General features: G+C 49.8%; 1 gene segment (V, D, J or C); it reads left to right on the top strand.

Annotated features, from left to right (window-relative positions):
• Positions 1-16,482: 16,482 nt before the first annotated feature.
• On the top strand, positions 16,483-24,645 carry LOC134932072 (immunoglobulin heavy variable 3-43-like). The segment is given in 3 exon segments: positions 16,483-16,528; positions 24,197-24,275; positions 24,483-24,645. Coding segments are annotated over 3 exon segments (288 nt in total).
• Positions 24,646-24,994: the final 349 nt, after the last annotated feature.

Raw genomic sequence — 24,994 nt, forward strand, 5'->3', positions numbered from 1 at the left:
CGCGAACAGCTGCTGCCCATCGAAGTCACAGGGTTCTAGGATTGCCTCATAATCTCTTCCCCCAGGGCCGATCCTTGCCTTGCACCACACCACGTGCTCAGAATTGGGTCTAAGAATAATATGTTGACGATCGGCGATCCTTGCCTTTCCGACTTCTCTCTTGGCATTGGTGAACCTCTTGTGCCCTTCGAGCAACCGGACCATTTGCTGGAGAGTCTTCCTCTCCTTCGGGGCAGCAGATCGCATTTCCAGTTTAAGAGCTTCCACTAATTCGTCGGGGCAATTCTGCAGAACGTTCATTCCAAGGATAACCGGGGGAAGATGCTGGTTGTACGTAGTAGTGACCAAACACCCTTGTCGCTCCAGCGTAGCTTTGCCGATAACGAGATTAGCTTCCCAATAGCCGCGGAACTCGATTGGCTGTCCATTACTGGCCAATAGATGCAACCAAGTGTTTGGTGGAGTCACAATCTCAGATTCTTCCCAGTGTTTCTGGAATTCGGCCAAATGGATTGTCGTCACCTGCGATCCTGTATCTAGAAGAGCGGGCACTTCTACCCCATTAATTCGGATCTTCAGGTGGGGACACTCGCCAACATATTGAGGCCACCACCCTGGCTTCGATGGACCTACTGCTGCATCCCCTCCCGAGGGTCGGTCCCTTGCCTCGGGGTCGAATCGTTTAAAGGACCATTAGAACATCGCCGTTCGATGTGCCCACTTTGATTACATCTTCTGCATATAGGCCTTCCTTGATCATCAAATTGATCCGTGGGACGCCGCCCCGATTCTCGTGGCACCTCCCATCGTGATCGCCCTCTTCTACCTTGGTCCCGACGCCAACCTTGGTGCTTAGCTTCTGCTTGCTCCAGTCGTATTTCCTTCAGCTCTTTCATCATCTCATTAACAAGGCTGGTGAGAGCTCCCATTTGGTCTGGACCAGCATGTGATTGTTGACTGACGGTCCCTTTATAGATAAAGGATTCAGCCATAGGGCTTAGTTGGGACTCCCCAGGCACTCTTCCCTCAGATGGTACCACCACCGCCACGTACTCTCCATCTGTGTTTTGGTTTAGACCTAAGATGTCCATCATATCCTCCTTAAATTCAGAGAAAGTGCAGAGAGGGTTCTGACGCCTCCACATCCGCAACTGTGCTTTTGTCGCTTCTCCTCTTGCTCCTTCAATGAATAAATTAATCATAGTCTCGTCTGTTTGTTCAGTTTCTCGAGGGTCTCTGGCCTGTATTGCTCGCCTGGCTTCTTGTAGACCCAGGGCAAACTCCCGGAGATTCTCATTTGTTTGCTGCTTCCGAGCGTATAGGCGCCCCTTTAATTCTGCAATGGTCTGTAAATTGTAGATACCAGCCAACTTTCCCAGGATACCTTCAGCTGTTTTCCGTTCTTCGTCTGACCACGATCTGACTTCACGTAATGCTTCCCCTTTAAGTTGTCCGATAACTACCTCCACTTTTTGCTCCTCATTCAGGGGATAAAGCTTGAACATCGATCTTATTTTGTCCCGGAATTCTTTAAACGGACTAGTGCCCATTGTCTTCAAATCTCCCGAGTATACAGGAAGCCATGGGGCTCCAAAATAATAGGGCATCGTAATTGGTGCAGCCGGTGTTGACGCAGCTGGTGACGACTGACCGGGCGAGGCGGGCAACTTCCTTCTGACTGCAGTAGATGTGGGTGTCTGAAGTTCCTGTGCTTCCGACATTCTGTATCCTGATCCTGTTCGCGGACGCCAAAGTTGTGACAGGAGTTATTGATGGGAAAGTGGTTGCAGGTGTAGGTGTCGTTGGTCGTACCTGAATTCTTCACCCGGAATCTTGTCTTAGACTGAATCAGCTGCTGTGACCTAGGCAGAGGAACAAGGCACCCCAAACCCAGTGGACCCAAAAGGCAAATCACCACACGTTAGGACGGTGACAACGAATTTATTATACTGGATCAGGAAAGTGGTCACCGCTATTGCTCTTAACTTGGTATTGGAAACAAAAGAATAATACCGTTCACAATTTCATCATAAGGAATACAATCTGTACATATATTAGTACATATATAACATCAACTTGGAGCAATTAACATTTAAATGACATTTACTGACAATTATTCCCGGTGACTCCAAAAGGTCTTTGTTACTCAGGATTTGCTCTGGCTACAATTAGTGTGGTTAGTCTTAAAATCGTATCCAGTCGTTAACTAATCCGGTTTAGCATAAACTATATAAAACTTTGATTATTCCTCCAGCAAAGTTAGTGGTGAGTCATGCGAAAGATTACAGTTCACAGCAAGCAGATTATTGGGAGTAGAAGAAAGAAACGTACAAACTGCAAGCAATATTCAATCAATACGGCAGGCATGCATAAGCTGGCAAGAGGAGCAAGAGTCTAGTATCATGCAAGTGGTGGAGCTCAGCAGTAGGTAGCAAAGATAAGCATGTTTCAAACACAACAATGCGGTGAAGCGAAGTTAAATCCTGGCTTTAAGGAATATTGTGGTGTGCTGACTAACGGTATATTGAAACAGGGATGACGATGTCTCTCTCTCTCTCTCTGTCTCTCTCTCTCTCTCTTCCCCTTGCTCCCTTATCTCGATTAGTGAGTGACAGCAAAGTCTGATTTAGGGTCTCGCTGTGCTAGCTACCTTGGGGCAAGGTTCAATTGCAATACATGAAATTCAGATGGCTCCTTTTATATTTACTCGTGTAAAGAAAGAGATCCTTCACTATTTCGCACACTGGGACGGTACAAGGTCTCCCTCTCTCTCTCCCTCTAAATCTGTTAGTTATAGCAGGGGAAGGCAGGGGAACTGTTATTACTGATAGGAGGCAAGGAGTACCGGTCCTTTCTATCTGACTCTGTGGTGGTACAATAGATAAGGGGCTGTGTACCTGTGATCCACGACGGTTCCCTTCAGCTATTTTAAGACGGCTGGTGGCGATCGAGTCCCAGCTCCCTGAGTTGTCGTTGGCAGCCCTCCTCAGCCCAGTCAGACTGACGGCAGTTTCCCTCAGTGTCTGACAGCTGAGCTGCGGTGGTCAGTTCCTGGCTCCAGTCTCAGCGGCGTCTCCGGCTCCTTCTGGCTGCGGCCACTATGTGTCCACTGCGGCGGCTGGCGGGTCCTCGTTCAGCGGCGGCTGGCGGATCCTTGTTCAGCGGCGTCTCCGTCTCCCTCTGGCTGCGGCCACTATGTGTCCTCTGCGGCGGCTGGCGGGTCCTTGTTCAGCGGCGGCTGGCGGGTCCTTGTTCAGCGGCGTCTCCGTCTCCCTCTGGCTGCGGCCACTATGTGTCCTCTGCGGCGGCTGGCGGGTCCTCGTTCAGCGGCGGCTGGCGGGTCCTCGTTCAGCGGCGTCTCCGGCTCCTTCTGGCTGCGGCCACTATGTGTCCTCTGCGGCGGCTGGCGGGTCCTCATTCAGCGGCGTCTCCGTCTCCCGGCTCTCCACAGCGCTTCCCTCAGCTCGGCTTCCTCTTCCACGCGGCAGCTCCCACCAGTCTCAGAGTCTCCTCAGCGCTGCCAACGGCTCCCCCGCGGCTCACCTTAAATATCTTTTTTTTCAAAACCCCGGATGCTTCCCGCTCTGAGAAACAGCGATCAGAGATCCCCAGGTCCTTGTGCCCCCGGTGTTTTGGGGCTGCAGTTCACAACATCCGAGGACGGGGTAGAGAGGGTATTAACCCCTTCCGTGCTACTGAGCTCATTAAGGGCTAATGGGGTAGCATATAGATATATCAGAGTATCACAATAGGGTTAGGCACTAGGGTGACAGGTAGTGTTATGCTGCGGGAGGGGGAGGTTAGAATTATGTTGTGGAAGGGGAAGGTTAGGGCTAGACTGCATGAGGAGAGGTTTAGGGAGAGGGTAAGGGGTAGGGTTAGTTTACTTACCAAGAAGTGTCAGTTTTCTGACCACCGGCATCCTCACTGTGGGGATCCCATACCCAACCCACAGAAGAGCACATATAGACATATTCAGAAACGGTCATAGTGGAGCACATACAGACATAGGTACATATGGACATGCAGGAGCACATTCAGACGTAGGCACATATATGTATACTTAGGGCACATACAGACATAGAGGAACACATATGGATGTAGAGAGGCACATTCAGACATAGGCACATTTGGACATAGAGGAGCATATACAGACCTACAGTATGCACATAAAGACACATGCGGACACCCATGGATGCTGCCCCACAGCACAGGTCACACCCCCACATCACTAGTCACACCGCCACAGCACTGGTCACACCCATGATTGCACATAATAGGCCCTTCAGCAATTTCCCCTCCAGGCCCATGTGGACCTTAATCTGGCACTGAACCCTTGGAAACAAAATGCCAGCCAGCCCTCTAGTGGAGGAGGAGGAGGGTAAAGAAAGGGATCTATGGAAGCTTGTTTAGTGGTGTGTTCCCGGACTGATGGCACAAAAAGGTATGGGCAAGGAAGAGGATTTGCAAGGTGAATTCATAGCTTCACCAGAGTGGTTGAAGCTAAGGTGGAAGGAGTGTGGCATGGACAGTATGATTCCACATTGGGTTAATGTGGAATGGCAGACTTTTGCAGGATTGGAGCAGCAGCAATAGGTCTGAAGGTATCCAGTACAGGTTATAGCTGAGTCTGTTGTAAGCCACAGTTTGGCTAATCACTTCAACTTGTCTGTTACCTTTAAAAATGTGTATGTTCAGCAAGTCATTGCTCCTGATGCCAGCAAGTGGCCAGGCGATAGGTTTGGGGGTCTGGGGTTATGTTAGGAGCCATTTGGAATCTGTACTAATTCTGATTATCAGAACATTAAATGTTGTAGGCGAGAGAGGGGGGGGGGACAGAAAATGTGTGTGTGTGTGTGTGTGTGTGTGTGTGTGTGTGTGTGTGTGTGTGTGTGTGTGTGTGTGTGTGTGTGTGAGAGAGAGAGAAATGGAGAGGGAGGGGGAGAGAGAGAGAGATTGAGTGGATAGAGGGGGGAGTATATGCGGTGAGTGAAGAACTGACCTTTCATCCAGTCACCTATCCTTGTGCACGCAGCCGACACAGAAAGGGCAAAGCTCGGGCCCAAAGAGTGACAGGACCGGCATGCCTTAAATGATTGGCATAAACTAGGAAGGCAGGCCAGGTCCTCTCCACAGGTTTTTGTGGCAGGGCCATTCACTAGACTCGTGATGTTGGAGCCCCGGCAACAAGCAGTGTCAGAAAGAATGAGCAGAGGTAATGGTGCCCATACATTTGTGAGATAATTGATGCTAAACTTCGATTTCGACTGCATCTGTGAGAGAAATCGAAGGATTGTATGCACATTTTAGGTAACTTTCGACGCGATGCGTGGGCACGCCGGTCGAATCTCACGTCTCAAGATAGTATGTGCTGCACTTAATATTTATCGAATCGCAATGCGTTCGCATGTGTTTTTAAAACCACATGCTATAGATCGCACTGCGATGTGCGATGGGCACCCTCCGGGAGCGGACGGAGGCTGCTCCCACTCGGCAGTGACGTGCCCATCACGTGATTACCATGCGATCTATCGCATGATCGAATGGTAATCACTTTGGCAGTTCAGGTGCGATTTCATCGCACCTGAACTGCCGGTGAGATGACCCGCGATGTCGCGTCGCGGGGCATTGCACAAGTGTATGGGTACCATTAGATGAGAGGGAATAAAACAGAAGGTGAGGAAATGGGGAGCGGTAGCTGGAGTGGCTGGACCACCTCCTTCTGCTTTCTTACAGCCCATGGCCAGCCACAGCATATTTTAATGAGTCAATCTGACAATGCTGCTGTGAACCCCTTAATTGTGGCAGACCCCGGTGCACTGCACTGGCTGCATCGCCACTAGTTCTATCAATGATTCTGTCCATTTTTAAAAAATACCAGAAACAACAGAGGGTGCACGGACAAATGTGCCCCCTCCTGGATTTGCCACAGCACTCGGGTCCTTGTAACATAGCTATAGCAAATATCCTTCCTCAAAATTTACATTCTATTCAGACCACTAAATTGACAAAAACAAAAATATGTGCTATATTACTAGTGTACACTGACCACTAGGGCCAGGGCTGCAAGCAGGGTAGCCCTCAGGGGGGGACTGTGGGGACTGGAGTCCCAGGCACTTATAGAGAGGGGGCCCACCCCTGGCTCCTACCGCCAATACCTGGAGAGTTGCACAAGCAGTGCAACATCTGCAGGCTAATGCACAGGGAAGACTTAAAAAAAGCCTTCCTGTGCATCAGCTCTGTGAATCGTTCTTGTGGGTCTGCAATGTTCCATCTATATGTAACGTCATGATGTGTGACATTACATAGGGGTGGAGCGGTGTTGCAGAATCTTTTTGTTTTGCTGCTGGGGTGTGGCTGTCTTTTTTGGCAGTCCCGGACCCCACAATGTTTGATGGCAGCCCTGGGTGCAAGATCATCCTTTTAATAAGATACACATATGAATTAAACAGAGTCATGGAAGGATAACTTCTATGCTCCATCTCACCTAGTATTAATCACACTCTTTCAGTGATGATAGATGTCAGGCTTTATACCTACTGCCATTACATTCTGACGTGATTACATCATTTTTTATCAGCATTCAGTTTTGGACACAGAATCTGTGTAATTCATATGTGTGCCTAATTAACCTTTCATGCATGAATTATGATAACCTAATGCAAGATTTAAAAAAAAAAAATTAGTCTTCAGGGCTTATAAAAACACAAAAAAAACTAAATGTCCTCAGTATTTATAACAAATATTTTTATGTACTTCTGAGTTTGCTTCATGCCGAGAAATTTAGCCTTTTTCACGAACTGAATTTGACTGATTTTAAAGCTTGGTATTGAAGATGCAGAAGCAGCGGGCGATCAGTTATGACCTGATCGCCCGCTGTGCAAAAACACATAGGAATGAATCAGGCCCTTAGTTTTATGTGTACAGAATGCATTGTGACACCTGTTAGCATGTTTTGCATCCATAAGCTTAAGCCAGTGATTTCCCTTACTTAACCTGATTTCATGGGGTGCAGCTGACACGACCCAACACTTCAGTGGAGGTCACTTGGTCTTGCTCTTCAACGTTGCTCCATAGAGTTAACATTTAGCAATGCTTTGATATCCAACTGAGGGCCTGGTTCAGAATTGTAAGGAATTGCAGAACCACAGGGAAGTGGTTTTGCAATTATGTGCAAAAAAAAAAATGTGAATGCTGCATGAGGCATCTGAAAGACACACCTCTTACATGCATCTGCAAGACCTGAGTACTCCATCTGAGGATCCAGCCTCATATCACCATCCTGAACATCAGTCACAATTTGCGATGTTTACAGAGTGCAGTCTACATGAGTTGAGGCTTACTCAGACTGGCCATAGGATCCAGACATCCGGCACCAGGAAATCTGCATACAACAATGCAGACCCTGGACCCAGCTTGTCTACACAGAGAGGGGAACACCGCCCCATGTTGAATAACCAGTAGTGCCTGCTCCACCACCCAAATGCTGCAGCATATCGATCATGCTGTGGCTGACAGAGTTTGTGAGCGATATCACACATGCACAGAATGAGTATAGTGTCTTCAAAGAACCCTAAATATCAGATTTGTAAGTAAACCATTGGTTCTGATACAATTATTCCTCTGACCATGTACTGCTTTGCTGAATTTGCAGTACATGGTCAGAGGAATAATCATTGCAGAGTACATGAGTTATATCAATTCCTTTATGACAAAAGTCGCAACCTAGTATCTATGGCACAGTACACTGTCAGTGGCTATGTATGTGGCTACAATGTGACAGGTGGAACATTTAGGGAAAAAGTATGTTGTGCTACACACAGACATACCTCCCAACATGACTCTCTCCAGGAGGGACACAATGCTCTGCTCCTGGACTTCTCTCTAAATGTATGATTGCCATCACCTGTGCTGAAACACCTTTCTTATCCATTAACCTGTTCAAAACAGGTGATGGCAATCACAAATTAAGAGAAAAGTCCAGGAGCAGAGCATTTTGTCCCTCCTGGAGAGGGTAATCTTGGGAGATATGCACAGAGCCGGAACTAGTCTCTTTGGTGTTCTGGGCCTGAAAGAGCATTGGTGTCCCTAGCTGAGCAGAGCATGTGTCAGGGTGGACTGATGATCAGAGATCACCCAAAATATTCTGGGAGCATGCCTCCTAACATGACCCTCTCCAGGAAGGACAGAATGCTCTGCTCATGGACTTCCTTCTTAATTTATGATTGCCATCACCTGTAGCGAAATACCTTTCTTATCCATTAACCTGCTCAACACAAGTACCAGCAATCATACATTAAGAGGGAAGTCCAGAAGCAATGTATGTTGTCCCTCCTGGAGAGGGTCATGTTGCGAGGTACAGTATGTGGGAGAGAAATTCAGTTCCCCTCCCTGCACTGTGCTTTCCCGGAGCATGCGCTCCAGAATGCTGGCCGCATAGCATTCTGGGATGCAATCATACTTGCCTACCTGACCCTCTCCATGAGGGAGAAAATGCTCTTTTCCTGGACTTTCCTGGTAATGTATGATTGCCATCACCTGTGGTGAAACACCTTTCTTATCAACTAACTAGCTCACCACAGGTGATGGCAATCATACATTACTAGGAAAGTCCAGGAACAGAGCATTTTCTCCCTCATGGAGAGGGTCAGGTAGGCAAGTATGGATGCAATTCTGGAAGTGATTTTCATGCTCAGAGACCACTGCATCACTCCTGGGGAGCCAGAGGAGTACCAATGTGCACACAAGGCACCCCAGCATGTACACGCCTGTGGTGATCCTGCATGCCTGCTTGATTGCCTGAATTAGCACCTTTTGGGCTGCAGCTGTAATAACCTAACTTAAAGTTGCTTCTCAGTGCTCCTTGGTAAAGATCATAGTGACAGGATCTCTGTGTTTTTACTTCTTGTGTCTGAGTTGCAGATGCACTAAGCCTAGAAGAATGATAAAGAGGTGAGAGATAAACCACCAACCAATCAACTCCGAACTGTCATTGTTCAAACACAGCCTATAACATGGCAGTTAGTAGCTGATATACTGGTGTTATACTTTATCTCTCTCCACTTTTTCACTCTCCAAGGCTTAGTTAATCTTCCCCTGAATCTTTTGGGTCAGTTTCTGTGTGCCTGTTTTCAATGCTGTCTGGAATACCTGCATTATCTCATGTGTTACAAGGATATATTTCAGTTTGCCTCTTGTAATCTGCATTATCATCAAGTATCTGTTATGCACACCAGTGCTAGCAGGAGTGTACTGGTGTCTGAACGGAGAGGGATGCAAAACAAATGAACTCACAGACAGACTGGGGAATATGACATTACATACATAGAAGGTGATAGGGTAACAAAATAAACACAAAGTAAACAGAGAAGCCCAAAGGCTAAGAAACTGGGTGTCTCCCTATTATTAGGAATGTTCAGATGGAAAGAAGCGAGATGTTGTGATTTAATACGTAGAGAACCCGAAATGCTGTTGCTAAGGGCAACAGCAAAACCCTAAAGGGTTACCAACGGGTGTGGCAGTAAACTCCTTGGTCAGAGATGGAATAATAGACACAAGGAGAGTCTCCACAATCCTAGTCCTCACTTGCAGTGCACTGGTTCAGCTTACTGCCACTAAACTGACACCTGAACACCTTGCACAGTGAGAAAGGATTTTGGCAGGCAAGTCTGAGAATACAGCCGCAAACTTGCTAGGTTCACAGAGTAGCAAAAGAACCCCAGCAGGTTAAACGACTGACTCCAGTCTTACTGCTAGGTCTGGATTGGCAGAGTGTAATACCAAATCCCAAGGCCTATTTGCAGTAAGCAACAAACAAATACAAAGTTTACACAGTACTAGCTAGCTTTCAGGAACTGACTAACCAACAAAGATTCAGCAGCATCTGCCTAACCTGAGAAGAGGGTTTATATAGCAGGTGCTGTCCACGCCCCACTCAGACATCACAGACTGAGCACAAAAACCAGCACCGGATCCCCTGCCGTGCACAGAGCCTGTAACCACTGCACAGCAAAAGACCCGAACCGGAGTATCAGCTACGCTCAGGTTACTCCGCTAGCACTTGTCTCCCGGTTGCCATGACGACGTGGCAGCACAGAGCAGGAGACCTTAACGGTACCCCCCCTCTGACGAGGGGTCAAAGAACCCCTACCACCGGGTTTATCGGGGAACTGCGAGAAGAAAGAGCGTAACAGTCTGGGGGCATGAAGATCACAACTGCGCACCCACGACCGCTCCTCCGGGCCATACCCCTTCCAGTGCACCAAAAATGACAGCCGACCCCGAACCATCTTGGAGTCAAGAATCCTTTCAACAACAAACTCCTCTGGCCACGTATCAGAAAAGGGGGAAGGTCTTCCACTGGAAGAAGGATTACTAATCGCCCGTTCTAAAAGGGAACAATTAAATGTTTTATTGATACCCAAAGAACGGGGTAGATCTACTGTAACTGAAATGCCACCGGATTGATAACCCTAGTGATCTTATAAGGACCGATGAACCGGGGGCCTAACTTATGAGATGGCTGTCTCAACTTCAAATTCTTGGTAGACAACCAGACGAAGTCTCCCAATTTGAAGCTGCAGGGTCTTTTCCGCTTATCAAAAACCCTTTTGGTCACTAATGACACAGACACAAGGGCTTTCTTCACTTTCCTCCAAATACCTCTAAGGACCGAAACCACAGAAGAACCACCAGGCGTGGAGTCCTGGGGGTCAAAAGAATTGGCCTTAGGATGATGCCCATACACACAAAGGAAGGGAGAGATCCCTGTAGCAGAGTGAGCCGCGTTGTTATAGGCAAACTCCGCCATGGACATATGAGCAACCCAGTCAGTCTGACACTTGGAGACATAACACCTGAGGAACTGCTCCAAGGACTGGTTCACCCTTTCAGTCTGCCCATTAGACTGTGGATGGTAGCCTGACGACAAGCTGACAGAAATCTGGAGATCGGAACAAAATGCCCTCCAGAATTTGGCCACAAACTGGGATCCGCGGTCAGAGACCACATCAAGTGGCAACCCGTGGAGGCGCACAACATGCAGCATAAATAATTCAGACAGGCGTCTGGCCGATGGCAGCCCAACCAATGGAACGAAGTGCGCCATCTTCGAAAACCTGTCAACGACAACCCAGATGGCTGTCATCCCCGAGGATTTGGGCAAGTCCACCACAAAATCCATTGAAATGTGGGTCCATGGCTTAGATGGAATAGAGAGTGGATGTAATGGGCCAACAGGAACCCCTCTAGGAGTCTTATTTCGGGCACAGATGTCACATGCCCGAACCCACTGATCCACATCCCTAGCCACCGATGGCCACCACACCGCCCTAGATAGCAACTCCCGAGTTCTGGCAATACCCGGGTGACCTGCCGACTTCTTGGCATGGAATTCCAGGAACACTCGCTGTCTTAACCTAGGAGGCACGAACAAAAGACCTACCGGAAGGTCTGGAGGAGCCTGCTCCTGTGCTCTAAGGACTAATGACAAGAGGTCCTGGGTAATGCCCACTTTAATACATGATGGGGACACAAAGGGCAATGGCTCCTCGGTGGTCTCCTGGATTGGAGCAAAACTCAGCGAGAGCGCATCAGCCTTGATGTTTTTTGATCCAGGGCGATATGTTATCAAAAAATTAAAGCGAGCAAAAAACAAAGCCCATCGTGCCTGCCTGGCATTGAGGCGCTTCGCTGACTCTAAATATGCCAAATTCTTATGGTCGGTGAGAATTGTGACCACAAACTTAGCCCCCTCAAGCCAGTGTCTCCACTCCTCGAGTGCATCCTTAATAGCCAACAATTCCCGGTTACCCACGTCATAATTCATCTCGGCAGGCGAAAATTTACGGGAAAAGTAAGCACAGGAATGAAGGCGATAATCAGACACCCCCATCTGAGAGAGCACTGCCCCAATACCCATCTCAGAGGCATCCACCTCCAACACAAAAGGACGCTCTGGATCTGGGTGTCGCAGCACCTTGGCCGAGACAAATGCCCTTTTGAGACGGGCAAAAGCCGCTTTGGCCTCACAAGACCAGTGAGCAACATCCGCCCCTTTCTTAGTGAGTGCCACCAAGGGCGCCACTATAGACGAAAATCCAGCGATAAATCGTCTATAAAAATTTGCAAAGCCCAGAAAACGCTGAAGTGCCTTCAAACTAGTGGGCTGCACCCAATCCAGGACTGCCTGTACCTTGGAACCCTCCATTTGGAAACCTTCTGGGGAGATAATATATCCTAGAAATGCGATTTGCTGAACTTCAAATTCGCACTTCTCCAGCTTCGCCCCAAGCTGGTGGTCTCTGAGTTTCTGGAGGACTAAGCGTACATGCTTCCGATGTTCCTCCAGGGAATGGGAGAAGATTAGGATGTCATCTAAGTATACAACTAAGAATCTATCCAAATATTCCCTGAGCACATCGTTCATAAAGTCCTGGAAGACTGCTGGGGCATTACAGAGCCCAAAAGGCATCACCAAATATTCATAATGCCCTGAATGGGTATTAAAGGCAGTCTTCCATTCATCCCCCTCTCTTATTCGGATTAGATTGTACGCACCGCGTAGGTCAATCTTAGAAAAAATGGTGGCAGTACGAAGCTGGTCAAACAAGACCGAAATGAGAGGCAGTGGGTATGAGTTTTTAATCGTGATACGGTTCAATTCCCTGAAGTCGATGCAGGGTCGCAACGAACCGTCCTTTTTACCCACGAAGAAGAACCCCGACCCAACTGGAGACTGTGAAGGTCTGATAAATCCCTTAGCCAAGTTCTCCTGAATGTACTCTGCCATAGCCTGAGTCTCAGGACGTGACAGGGAGTACAACCTGCTCTTGGGAAGCTTAGCATTCGGCAACAAATCAATGGCACAGTCATAGGGGCGATGGGGAGGTAGTACCTCTGCAACTCTTTTGGAGAACACGTCCGCAAAATCTGCATAACATCCTGGCAATCCTGGCAAACTTAGCTGCAAAAGCCTGACTGGAAGGCTCAAGCAACTCCTGAAACAATCAGTACCCCAACTAAGAATCTCCCCAGAGACCCAGTCAAATTGAGGATTGTGGGCCCTTAACCAGGGTAACCCCAACACCAATGGGGCAAAAGTACAGACAGTCACATAAAAGGACAATTTTTCAGAGTGTGTGGCTCCAATAAACAAAGAAATCTGGCTAGTGCAAGAGGTAATTTTACCCAGGGATAATGGTTCCCCGTTTAACCCACAAATCTCAATTTCCGATGCCAAGGGTACTAAGGGAACAGAGTGTTTCAGGGCGAAATGGCGGTCCATAAAAACCCCGTCGGCCCCACTGTTCACAAAGGCCTCGGTCTTGACAGTTTGACCGTGGATCTTCAAGGTCACCGGAATGATAAAAGTCTTCTTGGGAAATTCTGACTTCTGGCCTGACAGGATATTTCCCATCACCCTCAGGCCCTGAAGTTTTCCGGCTTTTCTGGGCATGATACTACCACATGACCTTTATTCCCACAGTACAAACATAACCCCTGCTGTCTCCTCCGCGTCTTCTCACGCGAGGGGAGGCGGGTAGCCCCAATCTGCATAGGCTCCTCGGAAAATTCCTCAGAGTCTGAGGTTCCCTTGGGAAAGAAGGAAACCTCGGTCTCCCTTTCAAGCCTGCGCTCTCTCAGCCGTCTATCCACCCGAATGGATAACTGCATGAGCTGATCCAAGCTATCAGGCAAGGAATATTGTACCAGTTGGTCTTTTAACTGGTTAGAAAGACCTCTTCGGTACTGGTGTCTCAGGGCTGGGTCATTCCACTGGGTATCATGGGCCAACCTCCGAAACTCCGTACAATAAACCTCAACTGGCCTTCGCCCTTGCTTAAGGATCGAAATCTGAGCCTCGGCTGAGGCCGTCTTGTCAGGGTCATCATACAACATGCCCAGTGCCGTAAAAAAAGCATCAACACTTTTAAGCGACGGACAGTCAGGCTGCAACCCATATGCCCAGACCTGTGGGTCTCCATGTAGCAAGGAAATCACTATGCCCACCCGCTGAATCTCTGACCCAGAAGACTGAGGCCTAAGCTGGAAATATAGCTTGCAACTCTCCTTGAAACAAAAGAACTGCGAGCGATCTCCAGAAAAACGATCCGGGAGATTTACTTTCGGCTCCTTAACCCCTGAAGGCACTGATGCTGCGGGAGCTCCGCCAGCGGCCTGCGAGGTGTGCATTTTAATGGACAAATCATTAAATTGTCGAGTCAGGACCTGCACCTGATCGACCACCTGTTGCAAAGTATTTTGAGGGGTATGCTCCATATTCCCACAAAATTTCAACAGGAGTATTAGGCTGCTGAATATGTTATGCACACCAGTGCCAGCAGGAATGTACTGGTGTCTGAACGGAGAGGGATGCAAAACAAATGAACTCACAGACAGACTGGGGAATATGACATTACATACATAGAAGGTGATAGGGTAACAAAATAAACACAAAGTAAACAGAGAAGCCCAAAGGCTAAGAAACTGGGTGTCTCCCTAGTATTAGGAATGCTCAGATGGAAAGAAGCGAGATGTTGTGATTTAATACGTAGAGAACCCGAAATGCTGTTGCTAAGGGCAACAGCAAAACCCTAAAGGGTTACCAACGGGTGTGGCAGTAAACTCCTTGGTCAGAGATGGAATAATAGACACAAGGAGAGTCTCCACAATCCTAGTCCTCACTTGCAGTGCACTGGTTCAGCTTACTGCCACTAAACTGACACCTGAACACCTTGCACAGTGAGAAAGGATTTTGGCAGGCAAGTCTGAGAATACAGCCGCAAACTTGCTAGGTTCACAGAGTAGCAAAAGAACCCCAGCAGGTTAAACGACTGACTCCAGTCTTACTGCTAGGTCTGGATTGGCAGAGTGTAATACCAAATCCCAAGGCCTATTTGCAGTAAGCAACAAACAAATACAAAGTTTACACAGTACTAGCTAGCTTTCAGGAACTGACTAACCAACAAAGATTCAGCAGCATCTGCCTAACCTGAGAAGAGGGTTTATATAGCAGCTGCTGTCCACGCCCCACTCAGACCTCACAGACTGTGAGCACAAAAACCAGCACAGGATCCCCTGCCGTGCACAGAGCCTGTAACCACTGCACAGCAAAAGACCCGAACTGGAGTATCAGCTACGCTCAGGTTACTCCGCTAGCACTTGTCTCCCGGTTGCCATGACGACGTGGCAGCACAGAGCAGGAGACCCTAACAGTATCTGATTCATTTGTGCACTTCCCAGTGTGCCAGTAAACATTACTAGTAGTCACTTATATCGGTAGTGTTGGAATTGTACCTGCAAAACCATATTCACACAGGGAAATTTCCCTGCTTTTTAAGCACTTGAGGGGATGGATTCTACATATGAAAATTCTCATATAAAAACTATATAATACATACCTTTCACCATGACCCTCTCCAGGAGGGACAAAACACTCGGTGTCCGGACTTTTCATCTATGATTGCCTGTTTTGAACAGGTTAATGGATAGGAAAGGTGTTTTAACACAGGTGATGGCAATCATAGATTAAGAGGGAAGTCCAGGAGTAGAGCATTCTGTCCCTCCTGGAGAGGGTCATGTTGGGAGGTATACTATAGCTGGAAATATATTTGGAGGGATTGGACAATATTCTATATGAATAATAGATTTTTTAAATTAATACCACATGGTGAGTCACACAGTATAGACTGAACTTTTTTACTACATTTCCATACCTTCCGACATGACCCTCTCCAGGATGGACAAAATGCTCTGCTCCTGGACTTTTTCTTAATGTATGATTGTCTGCACCTGTGTTGAACAGGTTAATGGATAATAAAGGCGTTTCACCACAGGTGATGGCAATCATAAATTAAGAGGGAAGTCCAGGAGCAGAGCATTCTGTCCCTCCTGGAGAGGGTAATGTTGGGAGGTATGCATCTCGGTACTTGAACCATCTTTGGTGTAAATATTTTTGAAGATACAGGATGGAATCATTGGCCTATTTCAGACCTGATCGTAGCAGCATATTTGTTAGTAGATGTTCAAAACTATGTGCACTGCAGGAGGGATGGGGGGGGGGCAGATATAAACAGGCGGTATTTACCCTGCACAGAAACAATACAACCCACCCAAATCTAACTCTGCCTGCACATGTTATATCTGCCCCCCCCCCCCCCCCCCTGCAGTGCACATGGTTTTGCCCATCTGCTAACAAATTTGCTGCTACGATCAGGTCTGAAATTGGCCCCATGTTCTGTCCTAAAACAATAGCCAAGAAAAGAAGGACTTTTACGACATATAGCTGCCTCCCATCAAACTCTTACTGTAGTAGTTCCTACACGTGTACACATGTATGCACAGATCCGTGGTTTTATATATTTGACAGGGTATGCAAATAATTGAACATAATATCCTATTTAGAGACATTTAATCTTCCATAAAGGCAAAGCCAATGTACTCCTGATCATCACATAAACGTGTAGATTACAGCTAACAACAATGAAAGCTGCACTGGGCTTGTTTATATCACTAACATATTTACCAGGTTAGTCTTTATATAAGACTTTTTATTGGTAGATAAAATAGCTTATTAACTACTCCACTAATATTATCATTAAACATCCTAGTGATATTTGGTGGACCCCTTTCTTTGAAAGTAAAGCATTCGTAACCTAGAACCAGAAATAACGACACAGAGACTTGAATTTTGGCAGAAAATTGCTAGCTATTTATTTGTCCCTATCCATTAGGAAACCTGTAATAAAGAAATTAATTTAATATGCCGCTCCAGCCGGCATATGGTGGCGGCCCAAAAGAACGGCTCAATTAACCTAAATTAACCTTAAATAACTAACCCTATAAATTTACTAAAACTTATCATAAACCGGTAATAGGTGACAACTCAACCCCCACAGTGACTACCCACCGCTCCTGGGTGCCCTGCCGCTGCCTTCCCGGACGGGTGGTCAAGCGGCCATAAGTCGATGGAGGTGAGTGCACCTAAACCACAACAAACTGTAAAACACTACAGTTTTCCCTACAATACAAAACTGCCGTTCTTTTCCGCCAATAAATAGCCAACGATAAACTAGCCAACAACTTAACGCCAAAGCACCACGTGCCAGAATCTCTTAGTACCAGGGCGGGAGGGCGGGAAAGCAAATCCACCAAGAGAACTAAGATGGCCTCACCCTCCCTATATATATCAAACCCTCCCCCTAAAAGGCTGTACTTTCCTAACAGCTAGGTCTACCCCTCCCCAGATGTTTAACTCTTTCCTTTCCTATGCAGGCAATTCTCTCTCCTAAACATCCTAGTGATATTTGGTGGACCCCTTTCTTTGAAAGTAAAGCATTCGTAACCTAGAACCAGAAATAACAACACAGAGACTTGAATTTTGGCAGAAAATTGCTAGCTATTTATTTGTCCCTATCCATTAGGAAACCTGTAATAAAGAAATTAATTTAATATGCCGCTCCAGCCGGCATATGGTGGCGGCCCAAAAGAACGGCTCAATTAACCTAAATTAACCTTAAATAACTAACCCTATAAATTTACTAAAACTTATCATAAACCGGTAATAGGTGACAACTCAACCCCCACAGTGACTACCCACCGCTTCTGGGTGCCCTGCCGCTGCCTTCCCGGACGGGTGGTCAAGCGGCCATAAGTCGATGGAGGTGAGTGCACCTAAACCACAACAAACTGTAAAACACTACAGTTTTCCCTACAATACAAAACTGCCGTTCTTTTCCGCCAACAGCGAAAGACTCATCCCCAAAGTCTTTCGCACCGCCACCATAAACCTACCCTAACTCCTGCAAAGCGAAACCTAGATCCTCCAGAAAAAACATCATCCCCTCATTGGATAGATGTACTCCATCATGCTGGAAAAGGTGGCTGTCTCTGAACCGAATCCTCGGGTGGCGAACCACCCTCCCTCCGTGGGACAGCACCCACTTTGCCACCGCCCCGTTCACCTTTTTCCGGGCCTGTCAATCTGGCGCCCATCCGCCACACCCCTCCAACACAATCTTGGCACCATCATTGAAAAAACCAACACACACTTAGTCCATGTTGCGGCCACACTTGCCAGATCATGTATCATGGCCCACCGCAGATCCAAGGATGTCCTCTTCCCCAGGTCGTTGCCACCAAGATGGACAACCAGGACCCTAGGGATTCCATGCTTGCTGGCCTGACTCACTAACCTACTCCTCAGCTCACCCCACATCATTCCTCGCCAGCCAAGCCATCTGACACCCTGTGCTCCAAGCAATGCCTGAGCCCCTTCCGAGGCCACAAACCTGGCCGCCCAGTAAATGTAAGAGTGGCCAACCACCCAAATAGCCAAATTGTCATCAAACCATCCTGAAGGGGAAAAGAGGGGTAAAATTGATTACTAAGAGGCTTATTAATTGTTTACACTGAAGGATCTGCCAAAAAGAAAAACTTTAGATCTCGCTATTGCAGCAGTCACGGCCTAGCCGAACTGCACCATGCTTCGTTGCCAATTTAAAGCGCAATTAAAGACACAAAGGGGAAAGGTCAAATAAAACAAACAAAATAAAACAGGGAGGGGGGGGGGGTATAAAATGGGAAACACATGTAATAACTCAGCTGGAGGTGGAAGCGTAAAGACCTGCTGAGGGACTCTGATTAGACCAGATTAGCCGAATTGTAGATTAGAATTCAGTCCGTCAAGTCAGGCAAAAAATCGCAAAATCACTCCAGACCCCCGCTGCCGACTCATGCCAGCAACGGCGAGTAGCTAATCCCTGAGTAGGATAAAAAGGGGGAAACACCAACAGACGCACAACACCATAAAATCACAGAACTGGAACAACATAATACATTGCAAATAAAACAAAGCGCTAGGTGCAAACCGACTTCTCACGCGACGGGGCGAATGTATCGCCTATAGCTTGACGACTTCCATCGCCCCACCGCCTGGATTTCCGTTCTGGAAAAACCCGCCGCAGCAGCCGACGTCGCCGCGCCTATTCGAAAGGAATGGGTACCGAAAGCAGCGGGTGGGAGGCCCAAGCTCGCCAAACAACGACCCAGCATCCAACGGAACTGGTATTTCGTGACTGGCAGCCCGTCATAATGCAATAGCCATGACCCCTCCTTAACGGGTCGCACCCCCACATATTGCATTGCCAGACCCACTGGGCAAACGCTCCCCTCTTGCGCTGGGACCATAGTGACCCAGCGCCCTCTCCCCACTTGGTCCGTCTTCGAGCGCCGCAATCTGCACAGCAAGGACCTCTCACCCACTACAACGTCTCCGACCAGCATGCGCGAATCTGCTCTCTTGGATGGCGCTACCAACTCCGAAACCCTAAAGGCCCCGTGGTAAGCCATTGAGAACGCCAAACTAAACAAAAGCGTCTCAAACCTGGACGACGCGACTCGCCCCACCGCCGCGATGACGGCCGGCAACAAGCCCGCATCGATGGGCCGCCTCCTATCTGGTGGCGTCGGCGCTACTCGCGCCCACCCTTTCATTGCCTTCCGCAGAACCTCGCTTTTTGTCACATCAGGGACGCCTCGCAGCTTGCAGAAAAATGAGACGCCAGCCAAGTACCGTGATACCACCGCTCGGGACCTACCGGAAACGTAAAGCTGCCAAATAAAAGAAAGCATCAGCCGATGCCTGCTCTTACCTTGTTGCTGACGACCTTGGACAAACTCCTCCCACTCGCTCCAAGCTTGTCCGTAAACCTTGAGCGTGGCTGGCGCGACTGACCGCAATGCTAGACCCTCCATTCCGGCCCGATCACCTGCCAAACATAACCGGGACAGTGAAAACCTTGCTCCTCGGCCTCGGGTGCCAAAACCCAAAACCTCTCCCACTGTCCACGCGACAAAGCGTCGGCAATTCCGTTCTCCAAACCGGGCACGTGCTGTGCCCGGAACCATAGGTTCCTACGCAAGCACGTCAAAAGCAATTGCCCGAGCACCCGCAGAACCACCAGCGATTTAGCCCTCTGGTTATTAATCGCATGCACTACGCCCAGATTATCGCATCTAAACAATATGCTGCGATTAGCCAACCGATCGCCCCAGACCTCCAACGCTACCATAATGGGAAAAAGCTCCAGCAGCACCAGATCTTTTGTAAGACCCTTGCTATGCCAGTTTGCCGGCAAGGATGCCGCACACCAAGATCCCTCCAAAAAACAACCGAATCCAGAGGCACCTGCAGCGTCGGTAAACAGTTGCAACTGCTCGCTGTCCACAGCTGGCGCTTGCCATATGCTCACTCCGTTGAATTCCTCCAGGAACGAAGCCCAGACGGCCAAATCCCTTTTTAATTCGGAGGACAATCGAACGAAATGATGAGGCCTGGCACACCCCGCCGTCGCCCTCTCAAGCTTCCGGCAGAAAACCCTGCCCATCGGTATAACCCGACAAGCAAAGTTCAGCATGCCCAGCAGGGACTGCGCCTGCCGTAGCGTAACTTTACGCGAGCCATTGAACCGGCAAATGGTTTCGCGGAGCTTCGACACCTTGTCTCGGGGCAGGCGACATTCTCCTGCCACCGTGTCAATTTCAATCCCCAAAAATGATAGGCAGGAGTCCGGGCCCTCCGTTTTGTCCACGGCTACCGGCACACCGAAGTGGTAAAAAAGAGCCCGGATGCTAAACAGCAAGTCGCCGCACCTTGCGTCATTAGCCGGCCCCGCACACAGGAAATCATCTAGGTAATGGGAAACTCCGTGACTGCCTGACGCAGACTCCACGCACCAATGAAGAAACGTGCTAAAGCGCTCGAAAAATGAGCATGAGACGGAACATCCCATCGGCAAACATTTGTCGATGAAATACTCCGCCCCAATCCGGAAACCCATAAAACGGAATGAGTCCGGATGCAATGGCAGTAACCTAAAGGCTGACTCAACATCAATCTTAGCCATGAGGGCCCCGCTCCCGTAGCTGCGGACCATCTCTAGCGCCTCGTCAAATGACTGGTATACCACCGAGCAATGAGCCGGCGGTATTGCGTCGTTGACCGATGCCCCCGGCGGGTAAGAAAGATGCTGGATGAGCCGAAAAGCGCCTGGAGTCTTCTTCGGTACCACCCCGACCGGGGAGATGACCAAGTCATCCACCGGGGGTGACCTAAATGGCCCCTCCATCCTGCCCAACCTGACCTCCTTATCCACTTTCTCCCGCAGCACAGTCGGCAAGGCTCGGGCAGACTGGAGGTTCCTCTGTGCGCGCACTGACACTTCGCTCGCAACAGGCAAGCGAAAACTAAACTTAAAACCGTCGAACAAAAATTTTGCATCCCTTTTATTCGGATACAAATCCAACCACTTACCCATTGCTTCCAGCTTAACTGGCGTTGGGGCTCTGCCGAGCAGTCCCGCTCGCGGCCTGCTTAGGGTACGCCTGCTTTCCCCGATTTCCCTGTCGACCACCTTTGAAACAAGAGGAGGCTGGGTGGGCTCCTCCACACTGCTGGCAGGAGTGACGAAAACGACACTGCTTGCCAAAGGAACATGTTCCGCTGTTAAAAGCTAAACACTTCCCTCGCGTGGCGGAACGCCCGCCCACGCGAATGGCCAATCCGCCTGTCCTGGCAAATCCTCCGTCCGCGCCTGACCCCTGGGCTGATGACCCCGCCCGACGCCCACCTGCTCCCTGTTTCTGGGGTTCTTCTTCCTGCTGTGAGGCCCGGGTCACTTTGAGCCAGACTTCCACGTCCTTGAACCCGAAATCCATGACCCGTAGCCCGTCATGTTTCTCTCCAAACTCCTGATCATACCGGCGTCATTCCGAGCCCGGGGACGTGCGCTGCATGTCGTGAACGAGATGCAGGTACCGGATAACATTCATGTGTTCCTCCGGCCTATCCTCCAAATAGCATGCCGCAAAAACCCAGAAACCGGCCAGCCAATTATCAAAAGACCGGAAGACCTCTGTCCCCATGCCTTTCTTAGCGGCTGCCGCTTTGTAATCCTTCTTCATGGCCTTAGTCAAAACGAATAAGTCCACGAAGTCACCCCTACGTATCTTCTTGCGGCAGCTGTCTCGCAGCCCCCGCATAACCGCGGTGTACTCGCAGCGCACTACCCCAGGCAGATCGCGCCGCTTCTTTGCCCTACGCTCTTCCTCACTAACCCGTTTGCGCCGCTTACGCCTCTTCTGCTGTTTTGCTGCCCGCTTGGCAATTTTGCCTTCTTCTTCTTTGCCCTAGAAGTACTGTCTACGTCGGACGCTTGCGACGACAAAGAAGAGGAAGAGGAGGAAGACGAAGAGCTATGCGAACTCGAGCTCGTGGGGGAAACTGATATAGACTGTGCCAACTCACCGGATGCCATCGACCTTTCCGACCTGGAATCCTCATCCTCCTCAGTCCAATCGTCGTCCTCCACGAATTCCGCCAAATCCCCCTCCTCTCGGCTCTCTGTGAAAGACAAAGCAGAAGAGGGCCCGGCCCATGCTTGCGGCGCACGCCGGGCCCCCCGCGTGGTATGCCCTGTGAGCGCGCGTCCCTGCCGCTCCTGGTCCGTACCTAGCTCCAGCTCCGCAGCGGCCGCCCCCAGTTCTCGGCAGGCTCGTGCAACCCGCTGCGCCGCCGAGGTCCTCTGCCTGCCGGACCCACTGCCTCCGGCAGCCTGTCCGAAATCAGACATCGTCCTAGGGGAAGCCGCTGCAGCTAACGGCCCCAAAGCCTCTACTACTGTGGCCAGGGCCGACGCTAGGGCCCCGGGAGGATCCCGCGTGCTGCGACCCCCGTCAACGGCCCCCGAAGGACCTCCGGACCTTGCCTGGGCGTGAGCCCGCGCCCGCCTACCGGCCGATGTGACCCGAGCACCCGGTCCCTCCTGATCCGACGGGAAAGCGAGAGCCCCCCGACCAGATCATTCGCTCTCCACTTCTGAGCATGCCTCCCCCCTTTCCATAGAAGCAGAAGAATCCCCCGGTCCCGGGGAGGACCCGCTGTCGTGTGCAGCGGCCCGTGCCGCGGCCCTGCGGCCGCTGACCCATTCTCTGTCTCCCCTCCGCCCGCGGGACCCGCTGCGTCCTACTTCTGCAGGAGTGGTATGAGGAGTCACAGAGACCCACTGCGTACCCGCGCGTGTTCCCCCGCGTGTCGCACGACTCCCGGTGTGCGCACGCGCATGCTGCGCGCGGCCCCCCCTTGTACTCTCTGCTGTGGCCCCATCACGTGGCGCCATCCCTCTCGGCTCAGCGTTGCCTACCAGAGGCAAACGCTGCACCCCCCTGCTGTGTCCTCTCCCCCTGCCGGATTCCGGCATCCGGGGAGTCAAAATGGATGGCCGGTGCATCAGCGGCGCCGCTGCGCGCACACGTGCATGGCCGGCGCCGCCCGGAGCGCGCGTGGGCGTGCGCGCGTCCCACCTCTACCCGCCGGCGAACTCCCGGCCGGCGTCTCCTCCTCGGCCGCCGCGCGAGGCTCCTGCACAGGCCCCGCGCGGCGACCGCCAGCTCCCCTTCCGGTCCTCTCCCCCCGCCCGGCACTAGCATTCGGCCGCGGCAAGGGAGGAGGGCTAGGGCTCGCAACCGCCAAGCGCCCCCGCGGCGCGCACTCGCGCGCCCGCGGGCGCCCGACCCGATCACGGACTCAGCGGCTCCCGGAGGGGACAGCCGCCGTCCGTCGATCCTAGGGCGGCCTGCAAGGACCCCTGGTCCCCCACGCCGCCCTCGCCCAGCCGGTGTGACCGGCTCGGTTCCCGGCGGCGAGCCCAACCGGGCCCGGCTCCCGATGCCCGCGCCCTCACTTGCGGAGGCCCCGAGGGACGGAGCCCCGTCCCCCATGCCACCCACTACATCATCAGGCCCCGCTCGACCGTCTGACCCACGGTACCGAGCCGGGGCCCGTAAAACGCGCTGGGGGCGGGCAGCCATGGCAGCGAATATAATGATAAGGTGGAGAGGAGGAGTATTAACAATAAAGCAGGGGGGGGGGTGTTACACTGTGTAATATTTTCACAGTAGATTGAGAAACAAAATTTTGCTTGCACTGCAGCACTCACCTAAAAGCAAATCCACCAAGAGAACTAAGATGGCCTCACCCTCCCTATATATATCAAACCCTCCCCCTAAAAGGCTGTACTTTCCTAACAGCTAGGTCCACCCCTCCCCAGATGTTTAACTCTTTCCTTTTCTATGCAGTCAATTCTCTCTCCGAATGTTAAAAGTCTGTGTCACTCTTAATGTGTATTTATGTTTTCAGGTGTCCAGTGTTATGTCCAAATTATCCAGTCGTCAGACCCAGTTGTCCCAAAGCCTGGAAACTCACATAAAACTGTGCTGTAAAGGTTTTGGATTCACTTTTAGGAGCCATTGGTTCAACTGGGCTAGACAAGAGCCTGGCAGAGGGTTACAATGATTGTGTACCTTTGATGGGTCGAGCACATATATGTACTATTACCTTTGATGGGTCGAGCACATATGTGTACTATTACCTTTGATGGGTCGAGCACATACTGTATGTGTACTATTGCCTTTGATGGGTTGAGCACATACTGTCATGATTCTATTAAGGGACTATTCACAATCTCCAGAGATAATAATAAGAGCATGATATATTTGCAAATGGTCATCATGAAAACTGAAGACACTGCTGTGTATTACTGTGACAGAGACACACACATTGATATATCTGTGTCAAAAAAATCATGACTTATTTTTTTGTCTGTAGTTGGCAGAACATACTGAAGTTGATGAAAACACGAATATGGACTGAACATAATAAACTATTTATATGTATACAGCGTAAATTAAAATATGGTGTTTGAAACAGAACTACAGTATGTGATGAACAGAATAAGCAGTCCCTGTGAAAACATCCCTGTGAAATGAAGATTTTCTATCACTGTCCAGTGCAGCAATAGGAACTATTTTTGGCTTGGACAAAATAACAATCAAGCAATATCAAACTGTTTAGACAGTAAAAACAAAAAGTTTCAGAGGTACGGTAGCTGAATGAGGTTCTTGCATGCACTGTGGCTCCCACATGTGCACTGGAAGT

Source organism: Pseudophryne corroboree, chromosome 1 (genome assembly GCF_028390025.1).
Source record: "Pseudophryne corroboree isolate aPseCor3 chromosome 1, aPseCor3.hap2, whole genome shotgun sequence".
Classification (NCBI taxonomy): Eukaryota; Metazoa; Chordata; class Amphibia; order Anura; family Myobatrachidae; genus Pseudophryne; species Pseudophryne corroboree.